Raw genomic sequence first — 24,365 nt, 5'->3', positions numbered from 1 at the left:
TAACCCCGTAGGAAAAATAGGATGACTCATATCAGAAGGGCATGAGGAATAAGGAGTAAAAAGAGCCTTACGTTCCCTTCCACAATCAATTCCCTTAAATAACTAAAGAATTTCTAGACTCAACTTCGACCAGGTTGGCTTGGAAATCCTACAGGCAGTCAGGCTCTGATACCAAAGCTGTCAGGACCCCGATTCTAAGTCACACCGATCTAGCATGTAACACCTCATATCACTTTGTGGCCTCATGTACGGTATTCCCACGAGTGTCGCCTTACCATGGCCAGGACCATTTGTGCCTTTTGGGCTCACGTATATGATAGTGTCGCTAGCATCCATATGACAGAGAATCCGGGCCGACATGACTAGTCATGAACCCAAAGTGGCACTAACTTATGGGGACAGACATACATGAAACAACATCGAGCATGTCGGTCAGCAGCATGTGAATCCGGGCTGTAGCAACTGGGCTAACAGGAATCCGGTAAACCAGGCTGTAGCGGACTACCATGGCTTGGTGGAAGCACTAGACTACATTTCCCCATAAGAGAGGCTACCAAGGATAAACAACTAGGTTGTCGGATCCCACACATAGCAATACACGTTACACGTACGCATAACATGCAAGTATGTGTTGTACAACATGGCATCACAACATAACACAAACTCATATAGATAAAGGCCCAGAAGGGCCACATAGCATTAATACAAACAGGGGTCTCATGACCCATCATTCAGAGCGTACAAGCAACAAGCGGAAGCATTACATGTCTGAGTACAGAAAACTACAAAAGAAAAAGGCTGCGAAGCCTGACTATCTACAAGACCCTCCCAAGGGTACAAGATCGTAGCTGAGGTAAAAAGCTACTCGTCGAAGTCCAAGCGGAACTACTAGTGAGACAAATGTCTCATCTGCAAAACATAAATAAGGAAAACGTGAGTACAAAGGTACTCATCAATACTTACATCAGATCCTATCATACATGCATTTGTATCAAGAAGGTAATGTGGGGTTTAGTTGCAGCAAGCCAGCTTTGACCCAGTGGCTAACCTATTCTACGACTACGAGTAACTTCTTTGAGGTGAGGCAGCGCACACGAGTCCACTAATCACCACATCAATAGACTACTATGGATTCATCCCCGTCTCTCTACGAGAAGGCCATCCATAGCACTCACACTTGTCTTGGGCATTTTAGAGTATCCAGTTTAAGTTGTCTATGTACCAGGTAAGCATCCAAGATGTCCATAACCGACTACACGACTATTCGAATAGATCATGATAACCCTGCAGGGGTGTACTTCTTCACACACGCTCTCACCACTTATCACCATGTACACGTCATGTATCTCGGCAACCTTCAAGCGGAAGCCTGGCGAGGGAGTCGGCCACGACCTAACTAACCACACAAGACTCTAGTCCAGGTTTATCGCCTATTCGGGTTCCATCCGCAAGGAGATCCGGCCGGGGTGTCGCTCATGGCCCCAAACGATGTGTGCAGGGTTCCCAAGCCCACCTCGCCGGATGGATCTACGCTTGGTACACCGTGCCACTTGTGCCTAGTCTGTCCCAAGCCCACCTGGCCGGGTGCCACTTGGTAGACTACTAACACTACCTACAAACACCAGAAACTATTTGCGACTCCTGGACAGAGACCAAGTCGGGTAATAAGTCGAGAGGGGTCGAGTTACCAGAACCCAATGTGTGCTAGTATCTAGTCATTGGAAAACATACACAGAACTCAGTTCTTAAGGACGGGTCTAGTGAGACAACCCACCATGTACTCCTACATGGCCTCTCACCGCTACCTTTACCAAATCGTGTTCACACACTTAACTCTCAGCACCAGAACATATCATAACACTCCAATTCATTCCCAATGAATCAGACCTGACACAACTCTAAGCAATAGCAGGCATGGCATGGTAGGAACACAACATGGCTCAATCAACTCCTACACATGCTAGTGGGTTTCAACTATTTACTGTGGCAATGACAGGTCATGCAGAGGAATGGGTTCAACTACCACAACATAAAGTAGCAGTTGAATCGCTATTGTCCTAATGCAATAAAAGAGAGCAGGAGCGAGAGAGTGGGATCATATCGGGATGAACAAGGGGGGTTTGCTTGCCTGGTAGATCAACAGGGGGCACTGCTTCATAGACAGGTACTCTGGAACACTCTCCGGAGCAGGACCTATTGAGAAGGACGGTGCCGGCAATCGATACACACCATATGCAACAATATGGTGCATGAACATGGCATGTGGATGTGATGTTGTTTGTGCTAATGCATCTAGCGTTCTATTTGAATGAAGCCCATTTGAACCAAGGGTTCAAATGCAACTCCAAATTTAACATTTATAAGTGCCATTTATGTGTTTTCACCTATACAGCAGGTTTAAGTTGGTTTATCATGCATGAAACTGTTACAGAAGGATAGATTAATTTTTTCTGATCATTTTTAATATATAAATTATTTCAATCTGAGCTACGGTTGAATTTCTGTGATTTTTAGAAGTTTATAACATTTTTTGGAATTTTCTGACTAAATAAAATCCAGGAAATGGATAACTACGTTAGCATGACATCATCACTATGTCAGCGAGTCAACGTGGTTGTCCAGGTCAAATCTGATGTGCGGGGTCCACACGTCAGTGTCACAGTTAATTAATCAGAGGTTAATTAGCACTAACAACAACCTATCTACAGATTTAGTCAGAGATGGGCCCCACCTGTCATTGACCCACACGGGTCAAATCTGGGTCAACTGGGGGGGTCAAACCCAGTAACCCGCCGACGTTTAGCCACCGGCGAGGCCGAACGCGGCGGAGGGGCTTGGGATCGTCGCTCCGGCGACCATTTGGGCGGCGGAGACCATCTCCGAGGAGCTGGTGCTCGCGCGCATCCAGGGGAGTGGACGGGAGGCTGCGGGTGTGGCGGAGCTCGCCGGAGCGAAGCTCGGGGCGGCGGCCGGAGTTCGGCCAAGTGCGCGTGGGTGCTGCAGGGCACGGCAGGAGCTGCGGGCAGCGGCGTTGGCTTGCTGGGGGCTATTGAGCGTGTTGGCGTGCGCTGGCGCGAGCTGCGGTGGCCAGGACGACGGCGGCGACATGAACGGTGGCGAGGTGCTACGGCCAGGGTGGCAGACGGGGCTACGGCACGCAAATGGCTAAACAGAGAGAGGGGAATGGAGCAGAAGCTCACAGCAATCTCGATGGGCTTGACGGCAAGCTCGGGGACGCGCTGTGGTTGACGGGGCGGCGATGGGGATCCACGGCGGCCGGAGATGAAGACGACGGCGATGGAGGCGCTCCAGGGCCTCCTGGGGCGCGTGGCTCAACGGAGAGGACGAGGACGACAGCGCGGAGCTGTTGGACTTGTCGGAGGGGCGAGGCCGTGGCGGTGGGCGCGGCAACGGCGTGCGGCGTCGACGGTGGTGTTCGGACGTCGCGCGAGAAAGAGCGAGAGAGAGGAGGGGAGGCCACGGGAGAGAGAGGGAGAGGTGCGGGGCGGCGCGTGGCGCCGCACGGGGCATCTAGGCGACGGGGGGGGGGGACAGGTAGGCAGGTGGTGTGGCGGCACGGCGGTGCGCACGCGTCGGCCACACGCCCCTGGCCTCCTGGCAGGAGGTGGAGGACAACTGGCACTGGCCAGTTGGCTGGGCCGACCAGCTGGGCCGCACAGTGCCAGGCCTCGGGTGAGCACAGGTAAGCGTTTTCCATCTTTGTTTTCTTTTCTATTTTCTAACATTTGTTTTATGATTTAGTAAAATACTAAACCAATTTATTTTCCTATGCCAATTTTTGTAGGACCTAGTGGTATTATTCCAGAGCTCCTCGACAACTGGCATAAGTTTTGTACATATATTATATATATAACATATATATGTCCAATGCAAATAATTAGGCATTAATTCCAAATGGCCTAAATAAATATTTATGACCTCCTAAAAATATTTGTTAGAATTTTACCTCTGACCAATAGTTTCAGAGAGCAACATGAACATTCTCTTGGACCCTTTCGGAGCAATTTTTATCTGGGTTATTACCAGAAATAATTTCTGAGGGTTTCACAAATCTCCATTCCAAATTTAAATGAAATTTAAACATGATGCACAACTGACTACCTAGTCTAGGTCATACCAGAACTAGGGATGTGACATTCACGGATGTCGAGGAGGAGTGCAAGCGCCAAGGAAGGACTACATCGTCCGTGAGGGAAGCGTGGAAGAGAAGACGAAAGAAAGGAGAAGAAGACGGAGCGGCTGCTCGAACCAGGCCGGACATCCGGACCGCCGTCCGGATCATCCAGGCTCAGCCGGATCATTCGGACCCTTCCTCGGATCGTCCGGCTATCTGGGCCGAAGACACCCGAAAGCCTCGTGTGAAGCCGGATCATCCGGACCCCCTCCCAGATCATCCGGACGACGGTCGGATCATCCGGACCCCCATCCGGATCATCCGGACGATGGTCGGATCATCCGGACCCCCCATCCGGATCATCCGGGCCTTGCCTGCGTGCAATGTTTCTGGCCGAGGCCCATGTACCTCTTTCGCCCCCTCACTTGCCCCTTCGCCCACTAGACTATAAATAGACCTCCTCCACCTCCTCACTACAAGAAATATGTCAACTTGTGACCACCACTATTGGTCACTGAAAGGTCACAAATTTCCATTTGCGACCTTTTTGTGACCAAAAACAGAAGGTCAAAAGCTGGCGGTCATAAACTGACTATAGCGATCTTTCTTCTGGAATGGTTGAAGACGTTTATGACCAAAATACGTCTACTGTGGCGTTTTGGTCACTAGCAACCTCCCCAGGCCACGTAGGCATCCAGCGTGGCAATCTGACGTGACACAAGATTCAGCCCGGTCCAATTCGATTTTCTACATGGGCCTAGCCCAACAATTCGGCCTTTTTAATGTATTTTTTTCTTGTTAATTTTCGCTAGCTACATGGGCTTGGGCCATTAATTCGGCCTTTTTTCTAAGATGCAGCCTTTTACAGTCTACTGGTTTTTTATTTTCGTCCTTTTTTTTGCCACTGGTCCCACCAATCAGATTGGTCCCACTTGTCAGGCTTATCACAAAATTGATCCCACACATCAAAAATTTCAAAATATGTCAAACAACCATTATAACTTGTCAGGTTTCCATTTCACGGGTATTCAAAGCACATACACAATCATTGTTTCGAATAGACCAGAGAGCAAATGAAATTGGTCCAAAACAATACTGCATTAATCTATTACAATCGTTACAGTATATTACAACCCAGATGTGCCTACTACTGCCTACAACTACAACACATAATATGCTACTCTTTGCTGATATGCTTCACAGCTTCGGACATGGATTCGCACTTCACCTGTGCAAAAAATAAGAATGAACATATAAGAATAAGAACAGGTACAGAACATCAAACAGTAGCCAATGAGGGATCCAATAACTTATAATCAAGAATTGACAGCAAATTCCATGTACATAAATAATATGACTAACACTAACCAGTATGCGTTCATGGAGTGACTAAAATGTTCTCACTAGCTAGGAATTTTTTTGGTATATAATATACTGACATGTCCAACTCTCTAAATTGATCATAGAAATGAAAATTGTAAGAACGAGTTTTAGAATCCAGGCATGTCAAATTTTAAGCACCAGGAGAATAGATCAAACAAACCAGACCATGATCATCATGCGCATCAGGATTTATGGTTCTAGCAAAACAGTAAAGAGATGCACATACACGCATCAAGCATACCAGCTACTACATCACCATTCTCGTGACCACAGACATCACCATTCACTAATAATTCCCATTAGGAGATCAAACTATGCATCCAACAAGCTACAGCAACAGGGAATGCAGAAAAATTTATGACCCGAGATGACGAATCAACTGGGTACATCTCAGTTTGAACAACCACGGTGAGACAACAACCGCATATTACTTCAAGAGCAATATGATGCATGTGTGGTCTCCCGACAGGACCAGTGCAGATGCAACCACCCATGCCATTTTTTCCCACCCTGTGAACTTCCATACTGTCCATGATCTACTAAGTGTTGCAGCATTTATATTCCAACTAGCAGCATGTAATAGTCCAAGTTAAAGTAGAAAAGAAACCCAGGAATGAATTAAATCTGCTCAATGTTGACTGAAAGTATCAAGTTACAGCCAAAGTGATACGGCCATGTCGCTGTTCTGCTACCTACTACTCATGATGCAGAGTTTTTTTAGAATTTAATGGCCGACAGACAGCTCCTAACTGAACCTGAACCTGTAGCTAAATGAATGGTCCCAAGAAATCGCGATGGGCCTGAACCTGAACCTCGTCTTGACAACCCCTGACTGAACCTCAACTATCAAGTTATCAAGTGCTTTTCGCATGATTGGGACTAGTAGAAGCGAGAAGTAGGGCTGCCTTACATGAGGATGTTGAGCAGGAGGCCACTGGCGGCGAAGTCGGCGCGAACTTGCGGACAGATGCCAACGAGGAGAGGTCCAGCTCCATTACCTCCACGCTCGCGCCGGGGGTCTCGGCGAGGACGGCCTGGCGAACAGCCTCTGCAGCGGCGAGGTTGCGGACGGCCATGACGACGTGGGCACCGCACGCCGTCTCTGCGCCGATCCCGCTCGACGCACCTGTCAGTGGCAGGCAACCGATTCAGCGAATCGAATCAGATGGAACGAGGGAGGGAGCAGAGAGGACCAAGGAAAAGATGAGGACTCGTCACCTGCCATCACGCGACGCTGCCGCCGGCTCCCTCTCCACCGCGCCTTCGTCCAGCTCCGGGACGCGATGGGCATCCCTGCGGGACGCATCGAGGAAGGAGGTGGTGGCGGGACACGCTGCTGCAGGATGAGGAGGAGGTGGCGGCAGCGAGGAGATGAGGGAGGGGGTGGATCTGGCCGCCGCCATGGCCATGGCCGTGCCGTGCGGCTAGATTGGTGGGCGTCGAAGAGGGCGGAGCACAGTCACCGCCGCCGCGCCGGAATTGGTGGGAACGCCACCCTCGAAATCCTAGCCATGGGAAGGGGTTGGAGATGAGCTACCGGGGACACAAGAGGCGGATCTGGCCGGAGGGGAGGGAAGAGCGGAGGCAGGGGAGCTCGGATCTGGGCTGCACACCGGCGAGGCCTGCCGGAACACGCCGGAACAAGAGGCGTAGGTGGCGGCAGCAAGCGTTTCGGGGGAGGGATTGTGGGTGCATGAGGGAATGAGGAGCAGAGAAAGAAAGGAGGCAGAGAAAGAAAGAAGGCGGGGGGGTGGATGGAAAACGTCCATGAGTAGAGCTAGGGTTTCGGCTTAGGTGGGATTGGGGTTGGTGTGGTGGGCCGAGGACTGCCGTTGGATCCGCGAGCATCCGACGGTGTTCCAGGCACGATCCGCGTGAGACGTCCACGGACCAATCAAAATGCAGTACCACATTATGACCATTTAAATTGGTCGTAGTTGACTAAAAATAGCGTGTTAAAATCATATCAGCTATTTTATGACCTGAGAAAATTCAAAAAGAAAATGAAAAACATTCTCATTGTGTCACCAAATGTGAATAAGTTTTCAGGAAAAGTAACAAACATGAAATAAGATAAATATCTTTAAAAATATGTCATGAGAAATGAGTTTTTTGGCAAAAAAAATCATATTCCATTTTTTGAGTGCCCGAAATGAGTTTTTTTGTGAAGGACCTACCATATATTTGTTGCAAAATTGGACCAAATCAATTTTCTAAAATACTAGGACATATTTAATGCACAATTGACAAAATGGTTGGGTGTCAAAAGCCTTGATCCACCTCTGGTGAAAAAGACAAATCTCCGTCGATTCAGCTGGAAGCGGGTCAAATTTGAACTTCAGGTGCCTCATAGTTTGCTATTTATTTTTTCCAAAAATCATTTATAGGTACATAAGTATCTATTTAATCAGAGAAACACCAAAAAAATTCCAAGATTCAACCACTAGCTAGGAACGATCATTCCCGCCGTTTTGACCGCATTTTGAAACGGGCATAAAAAATTCAAAAAATTGGGAAACCTTTGCATTGTGTCATTATATGTGGCCAAGTTAGCAGTAAAAATAACAAACTTGTAATACGGCAATTATTTTAAAAAAAGTGTTCGCAGAAACGAGCTATCACGTGTGGAGATCAATTGCTTTCAAGCCAAATGATCAATCTTATGGCCACATTCATGGCATAGTTTGTTTAAATCATCTCATATTGTGCACAAGGGTGCATATTGGAATGGCAAACAATGTTGCCTAAGGAAGTTTTCGTTTTCTTTGGATGAAAAAACCATTTTCCATTTTTCGAGTGCCCAAAAGGAGGTTTTTTTGTGAAGGACCTCCCAAATAATTGTTGCAAAATTGGACCAAATCATTTTTCTAAAATACTAAGACATATTTAATGCACAATTGACAAAATGGTTGGGTGTCAAAAGCCTTGATCCACCTCTGGTGAAAAAGACAAATTGTCCCCGATTCAGGTGGAAGCGGGTCAAATTTGAACTGCAGGTGCCTCATAGTTTGCTATTTATTTTTTCCAAAAATCATTTCTAGGTACATAAGTATCTATTTAATCAGAGAAACACCAAAAAAATTCCAAGATTCAGCACTAGCTAGGAACAGACATTCCCGCCGTTTTGACCGCATTTTGAAACAGGCATAAAAAATTCAAAAAAATCAAAAAATTGGAAAACCTTCGCATTGCGTCATTATATGTCACCAAGTTACCAGAAAAATTATAAACTTGTAATACGGCGAATATTTAAAAAAAGTGTTCTCAGAAATGAGCTATCAAGTGTGAAGATGAATGGCTTTCAACCCAAATGCTCAATCTTATGGCCACATACATGGCATAGTCTGTTCAAATGATCCCATATTGTGCACAAGGGTGCATATTGGAATGACAAACAATGTTGCTTAAGGAAGTTTTCATTTTCTTTGGACAAAAAATTAATTTTCCATTTTTCGAGTGCCCGAAAAGAGATTTTTTTGTGAAGGGCCTACCATATATTTGTTGCAAAATTGTACCAAGTCAATTTTGTAAAATACTAGGACATATTTAATGCACAATTGACCAAATGGTTGGGTGTCAGAAGTTTTGATCCACCTCTCGTGAAAATGACAAATTTCCGCCGATTTAGTTGGAAGCGTGTCAAATTTGAACTGTAGCTGCCTTGTAGTTTGCTCTTTATTTTTTCCAAAAATCATTTCTAGGTACATAAGTATCTATTTAATCATAGAAACACCAAAACAATTCCAAGATTCAACCACTAGCTAGGAACGGTCATTCCCGCCGTTTTGACTGCATTTTGCAACGGGCATAAAAAATTCAAAAAAATCAAAAAATTGGGAAACCTTCGCATTGTGTGATTATATGTGGCCAAGTTCCTAGGAAAAATAACAAACTTGTAATGCGTCAATTATTTTAAAAAAGTGTTCTCAGAAACGAGCTATCACGTGTGGAGATCAATGGCTTTGAAGCCAAATGATCAATCTTATGGCCACATTCATGGCATAGTTTGTTAAAATGATCTCATATTGTGCACAAGGGTGCATATTGGAATGGCAAACAATGTTGCCTAAGGAAGTTTTCATTTTCTTTGGACGAAAAAACCATTTTCCATTTTTCGAGTGCCCAAAAGGAGGTTTTTTTGTGAAGGACCTCCCAAATAATTGTTGCAAAATTGGACCGAATCAATTTTATAAAATACTAGGAAATATTTAATGTACAATTGACAAAATGGTTGGGTGTAAAAAGTTTTGATCCTCCTCTCGTGAAAAAGACAAATTTTTGCCGATTCAGTTGGAAGCGGGTCAAATTTGAACTATAGCTGCCTTATAGTTTGCTCTTTATTTTTTCTAAAAATCATTTATAGGTACATAAGTATCTATTTAATCAGGGAAACGCCAAAAAAAATCCAAGATTCAACCACTAGCTAGGAACGGCCATTCCCGCCGTTTTGTCCGCATTTTGAAACGGGCATAAAAATTCAAAAAAAATCAAAAAATTGGGAAACCTTCGCATTGTGTCATTATATGTGGCCAAGTTCCTAGTAAAAATAACAAACTTGTAATACGGTAATTATTTTAAAAAAGTGTTCTCAAAAACGAGCTATCACGTGCGGAGATCAATGGCTTTCAAGCCAAATGATCAATCTTAAGGCCGCATTCATGGCATAGTCTGTTCAAATGATCTCATATTGTGCACAAGGGTGCATATTGGAATGACAAACAATGTTGCCTCAGGAAGTTTTCATTTTTGCTAGACGAAAAAACCATTTTCCATTTTTCGAGTGCCCGAAATGAGTTTTTTTGTGAAGGACCTCCCAAATAATTGTTGCAAAATTGGACCAAATCAATTTTATAAAATACTAGGACATATTTAATGCACAATTGACAAAATGGTTGTTTGTAAAAAGTTTTGATCCACCTCTCGTGAAAAAGACAAATTTCCGCCGATTTAGGTGGAAGCGGGTCAAATTTGAACTGCAGCTGCCTCATAGTTTGCTATTTATTTTTTCCAAAAATCATTTCTAGTTACAGAAGTACCTATTTAACCATAAATACATGGTTTGGTGGCGATACATTGAGGTTTGGGCCGTGGCCGAGGCCCCCAACTCTAGAGCGCGTAAACTCGCATGCCCGCCGCGTGGTCACCGCGTGGCCATGGCGTTGCCATGTGTTCTGGGTGGCCTAGGCATGTCTAGTGGGTTGGAAACTCCCCAGGTAGGTGCTAGGAACAAAATCACAACATAAGATTCTCACGAGGAGACCGATCGATGCTCAAACATGAATAACCAGCCAAGTGTTTGATTAGCGGTACGGGAAATGTGCATGGCCAATGAGCATGAGTTTTGGCCGAGGATGATCATCTACTAAGGAGAATGTATTCACAAATTTTCAGCTCAAAAGGAGGATCCTAGGTGGTACTTGCTTTGCAAAGTACCACACTGGACAAAAATATGAATGTTGAAGCTAGGCTCAAAATAATGAATGGATTGAGCTGAAATTTGGTGGAGGATGGTTATTTGGGCATAGGAAAGTATTGTAGAAAATTGATATCATTTTGACATGCCAAAGTAGTACTTCCTTCACAATGCTCTTCTATGGACAAAAACTTGGGAAAACTAGTGAGAGAGATTGGATGAATGAAATGAGCTAAAAATTGGTGTAGGTAAGTTACATAGGTATGGTCATGCGCTGGTAAATTTTCAGATTATTTGGGTAAGCCTAGCTAGTACTTACTTCACAAAGCTTCTCTCGAGGTAGAAACTTTGGAAATTTCCTGAGAAAGATTTACTAGGAAAATTGAGCTGAATATTATCATGTGGCAATGATTTGGGTTTGGAAGAGTGCCCGAAAAGTTGAAGGGTAATAGGAGGGGTCTATATAACACTTGCTTTGCAACATGCCAATTTGGCCATAAAATATAAATTGAACCTGGGCTCACATAGATGATTTGACTGAGCTGCAATTTGGAGGAGGGTGATAATTTGGGAATATGAAGGAACTGTATAAATTTCATGTCATTTAGAGATATAAAAAAGGTACTTCCTCCACAATGCTTCTAGGTGGACAAAAACTTTGGAAATTTGCCGAGGAAGATTTGCTAGGCAAATGGATCTGAATTTTGTCATGCGGTAATGATTTGGATAGGAAAGATTGCCCAAAAATTCCGAGGGCAATCAAGAATATATAAATAGCACTTCCTTCATAAAGTGTTCTTGTGAACAGAATAGGAAAATGAATATTGTTGAATTAGTTTTGAACTAGGCAAGGAAGGATTTTTACATATTTGATGAAGATATGCCTCAAAGAATTTATGAGATTTTTTTGGGAATTTTGGGAATGATAGAAATATAGGTTGCTTCACAACCTAGGGCAAAAACTGCCACATGGACATGACACATAGGCAAAACTGATGAGATGGCGCCTAGTCATCACAACCCACCACAATCTACAAGGCTATGACCATCTATATTGGTCATTAACAACTAGAAATAAGGCAGCGGACTAGCACTGTTTGCTTTGTGACCATTTCGTGTAAGGAAATTACGACCTTTCTGACCAAAATGGTCGCAATGGTTTAGGGTTTGGAGCCCCCTGAACAACTTTTGACCAATTGGTCTAAAATGGTCATAAATTTATGACCAATTCTTCGAGGGTCACTGACAGAAGGTCATAAGTTGACATATTTCTTGTAGTGCCTTTCTAGGGTTAGCAAAGTGATAGCTCATTTGATAGAGAGCTTTGCTCCTTGTACCACTCTACTTTTGAGAGAGAGAGAGACCACCACTCCCATGGAGTTCAAGACCTCATTGTGAGAAGATCCTGCGGGATATATCGATCAAGACCCCCTCTTGGGCGGCCCCCTTCAAGACCTCCTCATGGAGATGAACCTTACCTTGTATCTTTCCCTTTGTTGTTCATGTACCTTGTGGATCTTGTGTGTTTGATTGTCTAGTGGATGTGTGATTGGACTTGTTCTTGAGTGTTTCCCCTTGTGATTTCTCTCTGTTCTTCCCCGTGTTCTTCGTGTTCTTCGAGGGATCTCGCTCCTTTCGTGAAAGATCAGCCACTTGGAGTTCCACTCCACATCAAGCAGGGATGCCTCTTCGGTGGTGGGCTCGCCGGAGAAATCGCCGCACTGGCCGGAGCCAAGCACATGGAGAGAGGCGAGGAAGGGATGAATATGCGCAAGATGCAGAGGCACATGGAGGAGAGGCGAGCGGAGGATGAAGGGATAGGACAGACATGAGTGGCTGAGAGAATAGGACGGGTGTGTGCGGGCCCTTTTGGCCGTGTGGCGCTTATGTGTCGCTCGCGACCGGCCGGCGTTCGGCCGGCGCGCCAAACCCAAACACTTACTATGCCAGTTCCAGCTTACACGGGTCTGTACTACATAATGGAATTAGCAAAATCACGCTACTCTCCCCATTACAGGACTCTTGTATGCGGAAGTAACTCCTCTGTTGCACAAAGATAAGAACAACATAGGGCGTGTTTGGTTGCCTGCATATGGCCCAACCTGGCCCGCGCGGGAAGAACTTGGCCCGTTTGGTTGCCTACGTTTACTATGCGGCCCGCATCACACGGAACTTAAGGCACGTACAGGCCAGGCCCGGGGGAAACGCCCGAATTGGCAGTATCTCGCGAGCTGGCTCCGGCGAGGCAAGGGAAGGCGACGCGCTTCTCTCCTCATGCGACTAGGAAGATGGCGCGAGCTCGCCCGTGATACGTCTCCGTCGTATCTACTTTTCCAAACATTTTTGCCCTTGTTTTGGACTCTAACTTGCATGATTTGAATGGAACTAACTCGGACTGACGCTGTTTTCAGCAGAATTGCCATGATGTTGTTTTATGTGCAGACAACAAAAGTTCTCGGAATGACCTGAAACACCATGGAACATCTTATAAAAAATAGTAAAATATCCTCGCCAAAGATGAAGACCAGGGGGCCCACACCCTGTCCCCCCCTAGGGCGCGCCCCCTACCTCATGGGCCCCCTGGAGACCTTCCGACGCCAACCCCAACTCTATATATTTGCTTTCGGGGAGAAAAAAAATAAAAGAATAAGAAATCATCGCGTTTTATGATACGGAGCTGCCGCCAAGCCCTAAAACCTCTCGGGAGGGCTGATCTGGAGTCCGTTCGGGGCTCCGGAGAGGGCGATTCGTCGCCGTCGTCGTCATCAACCATCCTCCATCACCAATTTCATGATGCTCACCGCCGTGCGTGAGTAATTCCATCGTAGGCTTGCTGGACGGTGATGGGTTGGATGAGATCTATCATGTAATCGAGTTAGTTTTGTTAGGGTTTGATCCCTAGTATCCACTATGTTCTGAGATTGATGTTGCTATGACTTTGCTATGCTTAATGCTTGTCACTAGGGCCCGAGTGCCATGACTTGAGATCTGAACCTATTATGTTTTCATGAATATATGTGAGTTCTTGATCCTATCTTGCAAGTCTACAGTCACCTACTATGTGTTGTGATCTGGCAACCCCGAAGTGACAATAATCGGGACCACTCCCGGTGATGACCATAGTTTGAGGAGTTCATGTATTCACTAAGTGCTAATGCTTTGTTCCGGTTCTCTATTAAAAGGAGGCCTTAATATCCCTTAGTTTCCACTAGGACCCCGCTACCACGGGAGGGTAGGACAAAAGATGTCATGCAAGTTCTTTTCCATAAGCACGTATGACTATATTCAGAATACATGCCTACATGACATTGATGAATTGGAGCTAGTTCTATGTCACCCTAGGTTATGACTGTTACATGATGAACCGCATCCGACATAATTATCCATCACCTATCCAATGCCTACGAGCTTTCCATATACTGGTTTACGCTTATTTACTTTCCCGTTGCTATTGTTACAATCACTACAAAATACCAAAAATATTGCTTTTACTTTCATTGCTCTTTTGTTACCGTTACCACTACTATCATATTACTTTGCTACTAAATACCTTGCTGTAGATATTAAGTTATCCAGGTGTGGCTGAATTGACAACTCAATTGCAAATACTTGAGAATATTCTTTGGCTCCCCTTGTGTCGAATCAATAAATTTGGGTTGAATACTCTACCCTTGAAAGCTGTTGCGATCCCCTACACTTGTGGGTTATCAAGAACAATTTCTGGCGCCGTTGCCGGGGAGCATAGCTCTATTCTTTGAGTCACTTGGGATTTATATCTGCTGGACACTATGAAGAACTTGAAAGACGAGAAAACAAAAATTTATCCCTCAACTATGAGGGGAGGTAAGGAACTGCTATCTAGCTCTGCACTTGATTCACCTTCTGTTATGAGAAAGCTTGCGACACCTAAACCTGCTTCTGATATGTCGTATGTTATTGATGATGCCACTTCTTCTATGCATGATACTTATGATGAAACTACTTCGATGCTTGATACTGATGTTCCCCTTAGTAAATTTCTCGATGAACAAATTGCTAGGGCTAGAGAGAAAGAAATTATTGAATCTGATTATATTGATGAAAGTGATGATGAAGATAGGCCTGTTATTCCTGAGGGTTATATTTTTGATATGGAATCTTCTTCCGCTATTTTAGCTTGCAAAGATAATCGTGAACTTAAGAGGCTATTAATTAAATGGAACAAGGAATCTCTTAGAGATAGAATGAGGCCCGATCCTGCCTTTGCTACTTCACCTATTTGTGTTCCCGGTAATGATTATGAATTCTCTGTTGATCCTGATATAATTACTTTGGTTGAATCTGATCCTTTCCATGGTTATGAATCTGAAATTGTTGTGGCACATCTTACTAAATTAAATGATATAGCCACCCTGTTCACTAATGATAAGAGATCTCGTTACTTTTATATCCTTAAAATATTTCCGTTCTCATAAAGGGTGATGCTAAGATATAGTTTAATTCTCTTGATCCTGGTTGTGTGCGTAGTCCCCATGATATGATTTATTACTTCTCTGCTAAATATTTCCCTGCTCATAAGAAACAAGCTGCTTTAAAGGAAATATACAACTTTGTGTAAATTAAAGAAGAGAGTCTCCCACAAGCTTGGGGGAGGCTTCTCAAGTTACTTAATGCTTTGCCTGATCATCCTCTTAAGAAAAACGAAATGATTGATATCTTTTATAATGGACTAACCGATGCTTCCAGAGATTACCTGGATAGTTGTGCTAGTTCTCTTTTCAGGGAAAGAACACCGGATGATGCTGAAATTTTATTGAATAATATGTTGACAAATGAAAATAATTGGGCACCTCCTGAGCCAGCTCCTGCTCCAATTACTAAGCCTATTACTAAACCAACTCCGAAGAAGAGAGGTGTTCTATTTCTCAGTCCCGAAGATATGCAAGAGGCAAAGAAATCTATGAAAGAAAAAGGCATTAAAGCTGAAGATGTTAAGAATTTACCTCCTATTGAAGAAATACATGGTCTTAATTCACCGCCTGTTGAAGAAACATATGATCTTGATCCATTACCTATTGAAAAACCTCCTGATCCGGATAACCCAACACAGGTAGTAAAGGTAAATTCTCTCTATAGATATGATAAAGTTGAAGTCCCTCCTACTAAAATTGCCAGTCAGTGCTTGGATGAGTTTGATAATTTTATTGTCAAACAAGAAAATTTTAATGCTTATTTTGGTAGACAGTTGAAATACGATTCCAATATGATTAAACACTTGGGTGATTATATGCTAATATTAGAGGTGAACTTAAACTTGTTAGCAAACATGCTTCTATGGTTACCACTCAAGTAGAACAAGTACTTAAAGCTCAAAAAGAATTGCTCGATGAAATGAATAGTAAGAAAAATGATTATGCGGTTAGAGTGGCTACTAGAACTGGTAGAATGACTCAGGAACCGTTGTATCCTGAAGGCCACCCTAAGAGAATTGAGCAAGATTCTCAGAGAAATAATATTGATGTACCTAGTTCTTCTAAAAGGAAGAAAAAGAAAAATGATAGGACTTTGCAAGCTTCTAGTGAACCTATTGCTGAACCACCTGAGAATCCAAATGATATATCTATTTTTTGATGCTGAAACACAATCTGGTAATGAACATGAACCTAGTGAAAATGTTAATGATGATGTTCATGATGATGCTCAACCCAGTAATGATAATGATGTAGAAATTGAACCTGTTGTTGATCTTGATAACCCACAATCAAAGAATCAACGTTATGATAAGAGAGACTTTGTTGCTAGGAAACATGGTAAAGAAAGAGAACCATGGGTTCAGAAACCCATGTCGTTTCCTCCCAAACCATCCAAGAAAAAGGATGATGAGGATTTTGAGCACTTTGCTGAAATGATTAGACCTATCTTTTTGCGTATGCGATTGACTGATATGCTCAAAACAAATCCTTATGCTAAATATATGAAAGATATTATCACTAATTAAAGAAAGATACCGGAAGCTAAAATTTCCACCATGCTTGCTAATTATACTTTTAAGGGTGGAATACCAAAGAAACTTGGAGATCCAGGAGTACCTACTATACCATGCTCCATTAAAAGAAACTATGTTAAAACTGCTTTATGTGATCTTGGAGCCGGTGTTAGTGTTATGCCTCTCTCTTTATATCGTAGACTTGATTTGAATAAGTTGACACCTACTGAAATATCTTTACAAATGGCTGATAAATCAACTGCTATACCTGTCGGTATTTGTGAGGATGTGCCTGTTGTAGTTGCAAACGTTACTATTTTAACGGACTTTGTTATTCTTGATATTCCCGAGGATGATAGTATGTCTATTATTCTTGGAAGACCTTTTCTGAATACTGCAGGTGCTGTTATTGATTGCAACAAAGGCAATGTCACTTTTCATGTTAACGGTAATGAGCATACGGTACACTTTCCGAGGAAACAACCTCAAGTTCATAGTATCAACTCTATTGGAAAAGTTCCATCGATTATATTTGGAGGTTTTCAATTTCCTCTTCCTACTGTCAAGAAGAAATATGATATTCTTATTATTGGGGATGTTCATATCCCCGTTGAGGTAACATAGTGTTATTCGAAATTTCTCCGGTTCCATGTTAATCGGAATGAGTTTGTTAACAAGACTTGATCAACCTTGTTAGTGGATTCTTTTTGATGAGCATGAGACGGATGAAACTAGAAGCACAACCTTTTGTACCCTCTTTATACTTTCCGTTATTTAGTTGAAATAAAGTAAAAATAGTATTTTTCTGTCTGTTTCCTGATTTATCCGTGCAATATAAAAATATCCTGAAAAGAAAAATCCTCAGAATGCCATGCCAATTTAATATGATTTTTTCGGGAATATTTGAGGATTTATGGTGCAAAAATCACCGCGGGGGGAGCTGCCACCTGGCCACGAGGGTGGAGGGCGCGCCCTACCCCCCAGGGCGCGCCCCCTGCCTCGTGGGCCCATGGTGGTGAAGGAAATATGCCTTAGAGGAAATAATAAAGTTATTATTTATTTCCTTATATCATGATAAATGTTTATTATTCATACTAGAATTGTATTAACCGGAAACATAATACATGTGTGAATACATAGACAAACAGAGTGTCACTAGTATGCCTCTACTTGACTAGCTCGTTGATCAAAGATGGTTAAGTTTCCTATCCATTGACATGAGTTGTCATTTGATTAACGAGATCACATCATTAGGAGACTGATGTGATTGACTTGACCCATTCCGTTAGCTTAGCACTCGATCGTTTAGTATGTTACTATTGCTTTCTTCATGACTTATACATGTTCCTATGACTATGAGATTATGCAACACCCGTTTACCGGAGGAACACTTTGTGTGCTACCAAACATCACAAGTAACTGGGTGATTATAATGGTGCTCTACAGGTGTCTCCGAAGGTATTTGTTGGGTTGGCGTATTTCGAGATTAGGATTTGTCACTCCGATTGTCGGAGAGGTATCTCTGGGCCCTCTCGGTAATGCACATCACTTAAGCCTTGCAAGCATTGCAAATAATGAGTTAGTTGTGAGATGATGTATTATGGAACGAGTAAAGAGACTTGCCGGTAACGAGATTGAACTAGGTATTGAGATACCGACGATCGAATCTCGGGCAAGTAACATACCGATGACAAAGGGAACAACGTATGTTGTTATGCGGTTTGACCGATAAAGATCTTCGTAGAATATGTGGGAGCCAATATGAGCATCCAGGTTCCGCTATTGGTTATTGACCGAAGACGTGTCTCGGTCATGTCTACATAGTTCTCGAACCCATAGGGTCCGCACGCGTAAAGTTCGATGACAGTTATATTATGAGTTTATGTGTTTTGATGTACCGAAGGTAGTTCGGAGTCCCGGATGAGATCGGGGACATGACGAGGAGTCTCGAAATGGTCGAGACGTAAAGATCGATATATTGGACGACTATATTCGGACATCGGAAAGGTTCCGAGCGAAGCCCTGCGTCGGTAGAACATCATCATCGTCACCATGCCCTCGTGCTGACGAAATTCTCCCTCAACACTCAGCTGAATCGGAGTTCGAGGGACGTCATCGAGCTGAACGTGTGCTGAACTCGGAGGTGCCGTGCGTTTGGTACTTGATTGGTCGGATCGTGAGGACGTACGACTACATCAACCACGTTGTGCTAACGCTTCCGCTTACGGTCTACGAGGGTACGTAGACAACACTCTCCGCTCCCGTTGCTATGCATCACCATGATCTTGCGTGTGCGTAGGAATTTTTTTGAAATTACTACGTTCCCCATCAGTGGCATCCGAGCCTGGTTTTATGCGTAGATGTCATATGCACGAGTAGAACACAAGTGAGTTGTGGGCAATACAAGTCATACTGCTTACCAGCATGTCATACTTTAGTTCGGCGGTATTGTTGGATGAAGTGGCCCGGACCGACATTACGCGTACGCTTACGCGAGACTGGTTCTACCAATGTGCTTTGCACACAGGTGGCTCGCGGGTGTCAGTTTCTCCAACTTTATTTGAACCGAGTGTGGCTATGCCCGGTCCTTGCGAAGGTTAAAACAGCACCAACTTGATAAACTATCATTGTGGTTTTGATGCGTAGGTAAGAACGGTTCTTGCTAAGCCCGTAGCAGCCACGTAAAACTTGCAACAACAAAGTAGAGGACGTCTAACTTGTTTTTGCAGGGCATGTTGTGATGTGATATGGTCAAGACATGATGCTAAATTTTATTGTATGAGATGATCATGTTTTGTAACAGAGTTATCGGCAACTAGCAGGAGCCATATGGTTGTCGCTTTATTGTATGTAATGCAATCGCCCTGTAATGCTTTACTTTATCACTAAGCGGTAGCGATAGTCGTAGAAGCATAAGATTGGCGAGACGACAATGATGCTATGATGAAGATCAAGGTGTCGCACTGGTGACGATGGTGATCATGACAGTGCTTCGGAGATGGAGATCACAAGCACAAGATGATGATGGCCATATCATATCACTTATATTGATTGCATGTGATGTTTATCTTTTATGCATCTTATCTTGCTTTGATTGACGGTAGCATTATAAGATGATGCCTCACTAAATTATCAAAGTATAAGTGTTCTCCCTGAGTATGAACCGTTGCGAAAGTTCTTCGTGCTGAGACACCACGTGATGATCGGGTGTGATAGGCTCTACGTTCAAATACAACGGGTGCAAAGGTGCAAAATAGTTGCACACGCGGAATAGTCAGGTTAAACTTGATGAGCCTAGCATATAACAGATATGGCCTCGGAACACGGAGACCGAAAGGTCAAGCGTGAATCATATAGTAGATATGATCAACATAGTGATGTTCACTGTTGAAACTACTCTATCTCACGTGATGATCGGACATGGTTTAGTTGATATGGATCACGTGATCACTTAGAGGATTAGAGGGATGTCTATCTAAGTGGGAGTTCTTAAGTAATATGATTAATTGAACTTAAATTTATCATGAACTTAGTCCTGGTAGTATTAGCATATCTATGTTGTAGATCAATAGCTCGCGTTTAGCTCCTAGAGAAAACTATGTTGAAAGATGTTAGTAGCAATGATGCGGATTGGATCCGTGATCTGAGGTTTATCCTCATTGCTGCACAAAAGAATTGTGTCCTTGATGCACCGCTAGGTGACAGACCTATTGCAGGAGCAGATGCAGACGTTATGAACGTTTGGCTAGCTCAATATGATGACTACTTGGTAGTTTAGTGCACCATGCTTAACGGCTTAGAATCGGGACTTCAAAGATGTTTTTGAACGTCATGGACCATATGAGATGTTCCAGGAGTTGAAGTTAATATTTCAAGCAAATACCCGAGTTGAGAGATATGAAGTCTCCAACAAGTGTTCTATAGCTAAAAGATGGAGGAGAATATCTCAAGCAGTGAGCATATGCTCAGATTGTCTGGGTACTACAATCGCTTGAATCAAGTGGGAGTTAATATTCCAGATAAGATAGTGATTGACATAATTCTCTAGTCACCATCACCAAGTTAGTAGAACTTCATGATGAACTATAATATGCAAGGGATAACGGAAACAATTCCCAAGCTCTTCATGATGCTGAAATCGATGAAGGTAGAAATCAAGAAAAACATCAAGTGTTGATGGTTGACAAGACCACTAGTTTCAAGAAAAGGGCAAAGGGAAGAAGGGGAACTTCAAGAAGAACGGCAAGCGAGTTGCTGCTCAAGTGAAGAAGCCCAAGTCTGGACCTAAGCCTGAGACTAAGTGCTTCTAGTGCAAAGGGACTGGTCACTAGAAGTGGAACTGCCCTAGATACTTGGCGGATAAGAAGGATGGCATAGTGAACAAAGGTATATTTGATATACATGTTATTGATGTGTACTTTACTAGTGTTTATAGCAACCCCTCAGTATTTGATACTGGTTTAGTTGCTAAGAGTAGTAACTTAAAACAGGAGTTGCAAAATGAACAGAGACTAGTTAAGGATGAAGTGATGATGTGTGTTGGAAGTAGTTCCAAGATTGATGTGATCATCATCGCACAATCCATATAACTTTCGGGATTAGTGTTGAACCTAAATAAATTTTATTTGGTGTTTGCGTTAAGCATGAATATGATTTGATCATGTTTATTGCAAAACAGTTATTCATTTAAGTTAGAGAATAATTGTTATTCTGTTTACAAGAATAAAACCTTATATAGTTACACACCCAATGAAAATGGTTCGTTGGATCTCGATCTTAGTGATGCACATATTCATAACATTGAAGTCAAAAGATGCAAAGTTAATAATGATAGTGCAACTTATTTGTGGCACTGCCGTTTAGGTCATATTGGTGTAAAGCGCATGAAGAAACTCCATGCTGATGGGCTTTTGGAATCACTTGATTATGAATTACTTGATGCTTGCGAACCATGCCTCTTGGGTAAGATGACTAAAAGGCCGTTCTCTGGAACAATGGAGCGAGCAACAGACTTGTTGGAAATAATACATACTGATGTATGCAGTCCGATGAGTGTTGAGGCTCGCGGCAGGTATCATTATTTTCTGACCTTCACAGATGATTTGAGCAGATATGGGTATATCTACTTGATGAAACATAAGTCTGAAACATTTGAAAAAGGTCAAAGAATTTCAGAGTGAAGTGGAAAATCATCGTAACAAGAAAAATAAAGTTTCCACGATCTGATCGCGGAGACGAATATTTGAGTTACAAGTTTGATCTTCAATTAAAACAATGTGGAATAGTATCACAAACTCATGCCACCTGGAACACCACAGCGTAATGGTGTGTCCGAACATCGTACCGTACATTATTTGATATGGTGTGATCTATGATGTCTCTTACCGATTTAACACTATCATTTTGGGGTTATGCATTAGAGACAGCTACATTCACGTTAAATTGGGCACCATCTAAATCCGTTGAGATGACACCGAATGAACTGTAGTTTAGCAAGAAACCAAAGTTGTCGTTTCTTAAAGTTTGGGGTTGTGATGCTTATATGAAAAAGTTTCATCCTGATAAGCTCAAACCCAAATCGGAGAATTGTGTCTTCATAGGATACCCAGAGGAGACTGTTGGGTACACCTTCTATCACAGATCCGAAGGCAAGACTTTTGTTGCTAAATTTGGATCCTTTCTAGAGAAGGAGTTTCTCTCGAAAGAAGTGAGTGGGAGGAAAGTAGAACTTGATGAGGTAACCGTACCTGCTCCCTTATTGGAAAGTAGTTCATCACAGAAATCTGTTCCTGTGACTACTACACCAATTAGTGAGGAAGCTAATGATGATGATCATGTAACTTTAGATCAAGTTACCACTGAACCTCGTAGGTAAACCAGAGTGAGATCCGCACCAGAGTGGTACGGTAATCCTGTTCTGGAAGTTATGGTACTAGACCATGACGAACCTACGAACTATGAAGAAGCGATGGTGAGCCCAGATTCCGCAAAATGGCTTGAGGCCATGAAATCTGAGATGAGATCCATGTATGAGAACAAAGTATGGACTTTGATTGACTTGCCCAATGATCGGCGAGCCATTAAGATTAAATGGATCTTCAAGAGGAAGACGGACGCTGATAGTAGTGTTACTATATACAAAGCTAGAATTGTCGCAAAAGGTTTTCGACAAGTTCAAGGTGTTGACTACGATGAGAGTTTCTCACTCGTATCTATGCTTAAGTCTGTCCGAATCATGTTAGCAATTGCCACATTTTATGAAATCTGGCAAATGGATAAACAAAACTGCATTCCTTAATGGATTTATTAAAGAATAGTTGTATATGATGCAACCAGAAGGTTTTGTCAATCCTAAAGGTGCAAACAAAATATGCAAGCTCCAGCGATCCATCTATGGACTGGTGCAAGAATCTCGGAGTTGGAATATACGCTTTGATAAGTTGATCAAAGGATATAGTTTTATACAGACTTGCCGTGAAGCCTGTATTTACAAGAAAGTGAGTGGGAGCACTACAGCATTTCTGATAAGTTTTTCAATGAGTACATACCTTGACAAGATTTTGAAGTAGTTCAAAATGGAACAGTCAAAGAAAGAGTTCTTGCCTGTGTTACAAGGTGTGAAATTGAGTAAGACTCAAAGCCCGACCACGACAGAAAATGAAAGAGAATGAAAGTCATTCCCTATGCCTTGGCCATAGGTTCTATAAAGAATGCCATGCTGTGTACCAGATCTATTGTATACCCTACACTAAGTTTTGCAAGGGAGTACAATAGTGATCTAGGAGTAGATCACTGGACAGCGGTCAAAATTGACCTTAGTGGAATAAGGATATGTTTCTCAATTATGGAGATGATAAAAGGTTCATCATAAAGAGTTACGTCGATGCAAGCTTTGACACTGATCGGGATGACTCTAAGCTCGATCTAGATACATATTGAAAGTGGGCGCTATTAGCTAGAGTAGCTCCGTGCAGAGTATTGAAGACATAGAATATTTGCAAAATACATACGGATCTGAATGTGGCAGACCCATTGACTAAACTTCTCTCACAAGCAAAACATGATCACACCTTAGTACTCTTTGGGTGTTAATCACATAGCGATGTGAACTAGATTATTGACTCTAGCAAATCCTTTGGGTGTTGGTCACATGACGATGTGAAATATGGGTGTTAATCACATGGTGATGTGAACTATTGCGATTAAATCACATGGTGATGTGAACTAGATTATTGACTCTAGTGCAAATGGGAGACTGAAGGAAATATGCCCTAGAGGCAATAATAAAGTTATTATTTATTTCCTTATATCATGATAAATGTTTATTATTCATGCTAGAATTGTATTAACCGGAAACATAATACATGTGTGAATACATAGACAAACAGAGTGTCACTAGTATGCCTCTACTTGACTAGCTCGTTGATCAAAGATGGTTAAGTTTCCTATCCATTGACATGAGTTGTCAT

General features: G+C 42.9%; 1 protein-coding gene across 1 annotated transcript; it reads right to left on the bottom strand.

Annotated features, from left to right (window-relative positions):
• Positions 1–5,117: 5,117 nt before the first annotated feature.
• LOC125549099 (short-chain dehydrogenase TIC 32, chloroplastic) lies at positions 5,118–7,273 on the bottom strand. The gene is made up of 2 exons (XM_087513928.1): positions 6,429–7,273; positions 5,118–5,363 (listed from the first exon to the last, which is right to left on the bottom strand). Exons 1-2 carry the CDS (start codon positions 6,592–6,594, stop codon positions 5,296–5,298), a joined length of 234 nt encoding a protein of 77 aa, XP_087370054.1. The 5' UTR covers positions 6,595–7,273; the 3' UTR covers positions 5,118–5,295.
• Between the last annotated feature and the right edge of the window lie 17,092 nt (positions 7,274–24,365).

This window comes from Triticum urartu, chromosome 3A (genome assembly GCF_056163025.1).
Source record: "Triticum urartu cultivar PI428250 chromosome 3A, HENAU_Tu73, whole genome shotgun sequence".
Taxonomy (NCBI): Eukaryota; Viridiplantae; Streptophyta; class Magnoliopsida; order Poales; family Poaceae; genus Triticum; species Triticum urartu.
Note: the sequence above shows the minus strand (reverse complement) of the source record. Positions and strands in the feature narration are given on the sequence as shown.

Excerpts from the sequence above, each read along its gene's own strand:
- LOC125549099 (XM_087513928.1), bottom strand. The coding sequence starts at position 6,594 with ATGGCCGTCCGCAACCTCGCCGCTGCAGAGGCTGTTCGCCAGGCCGTC. Across the intron at positions 5,364-6,428 it reads CTCCTGCTCAACATCCTCAT|GTGAAGTGCGAATCCATGTC; the intron begins GTAAGGCAGCCC and ends TTTTTTGCACAG.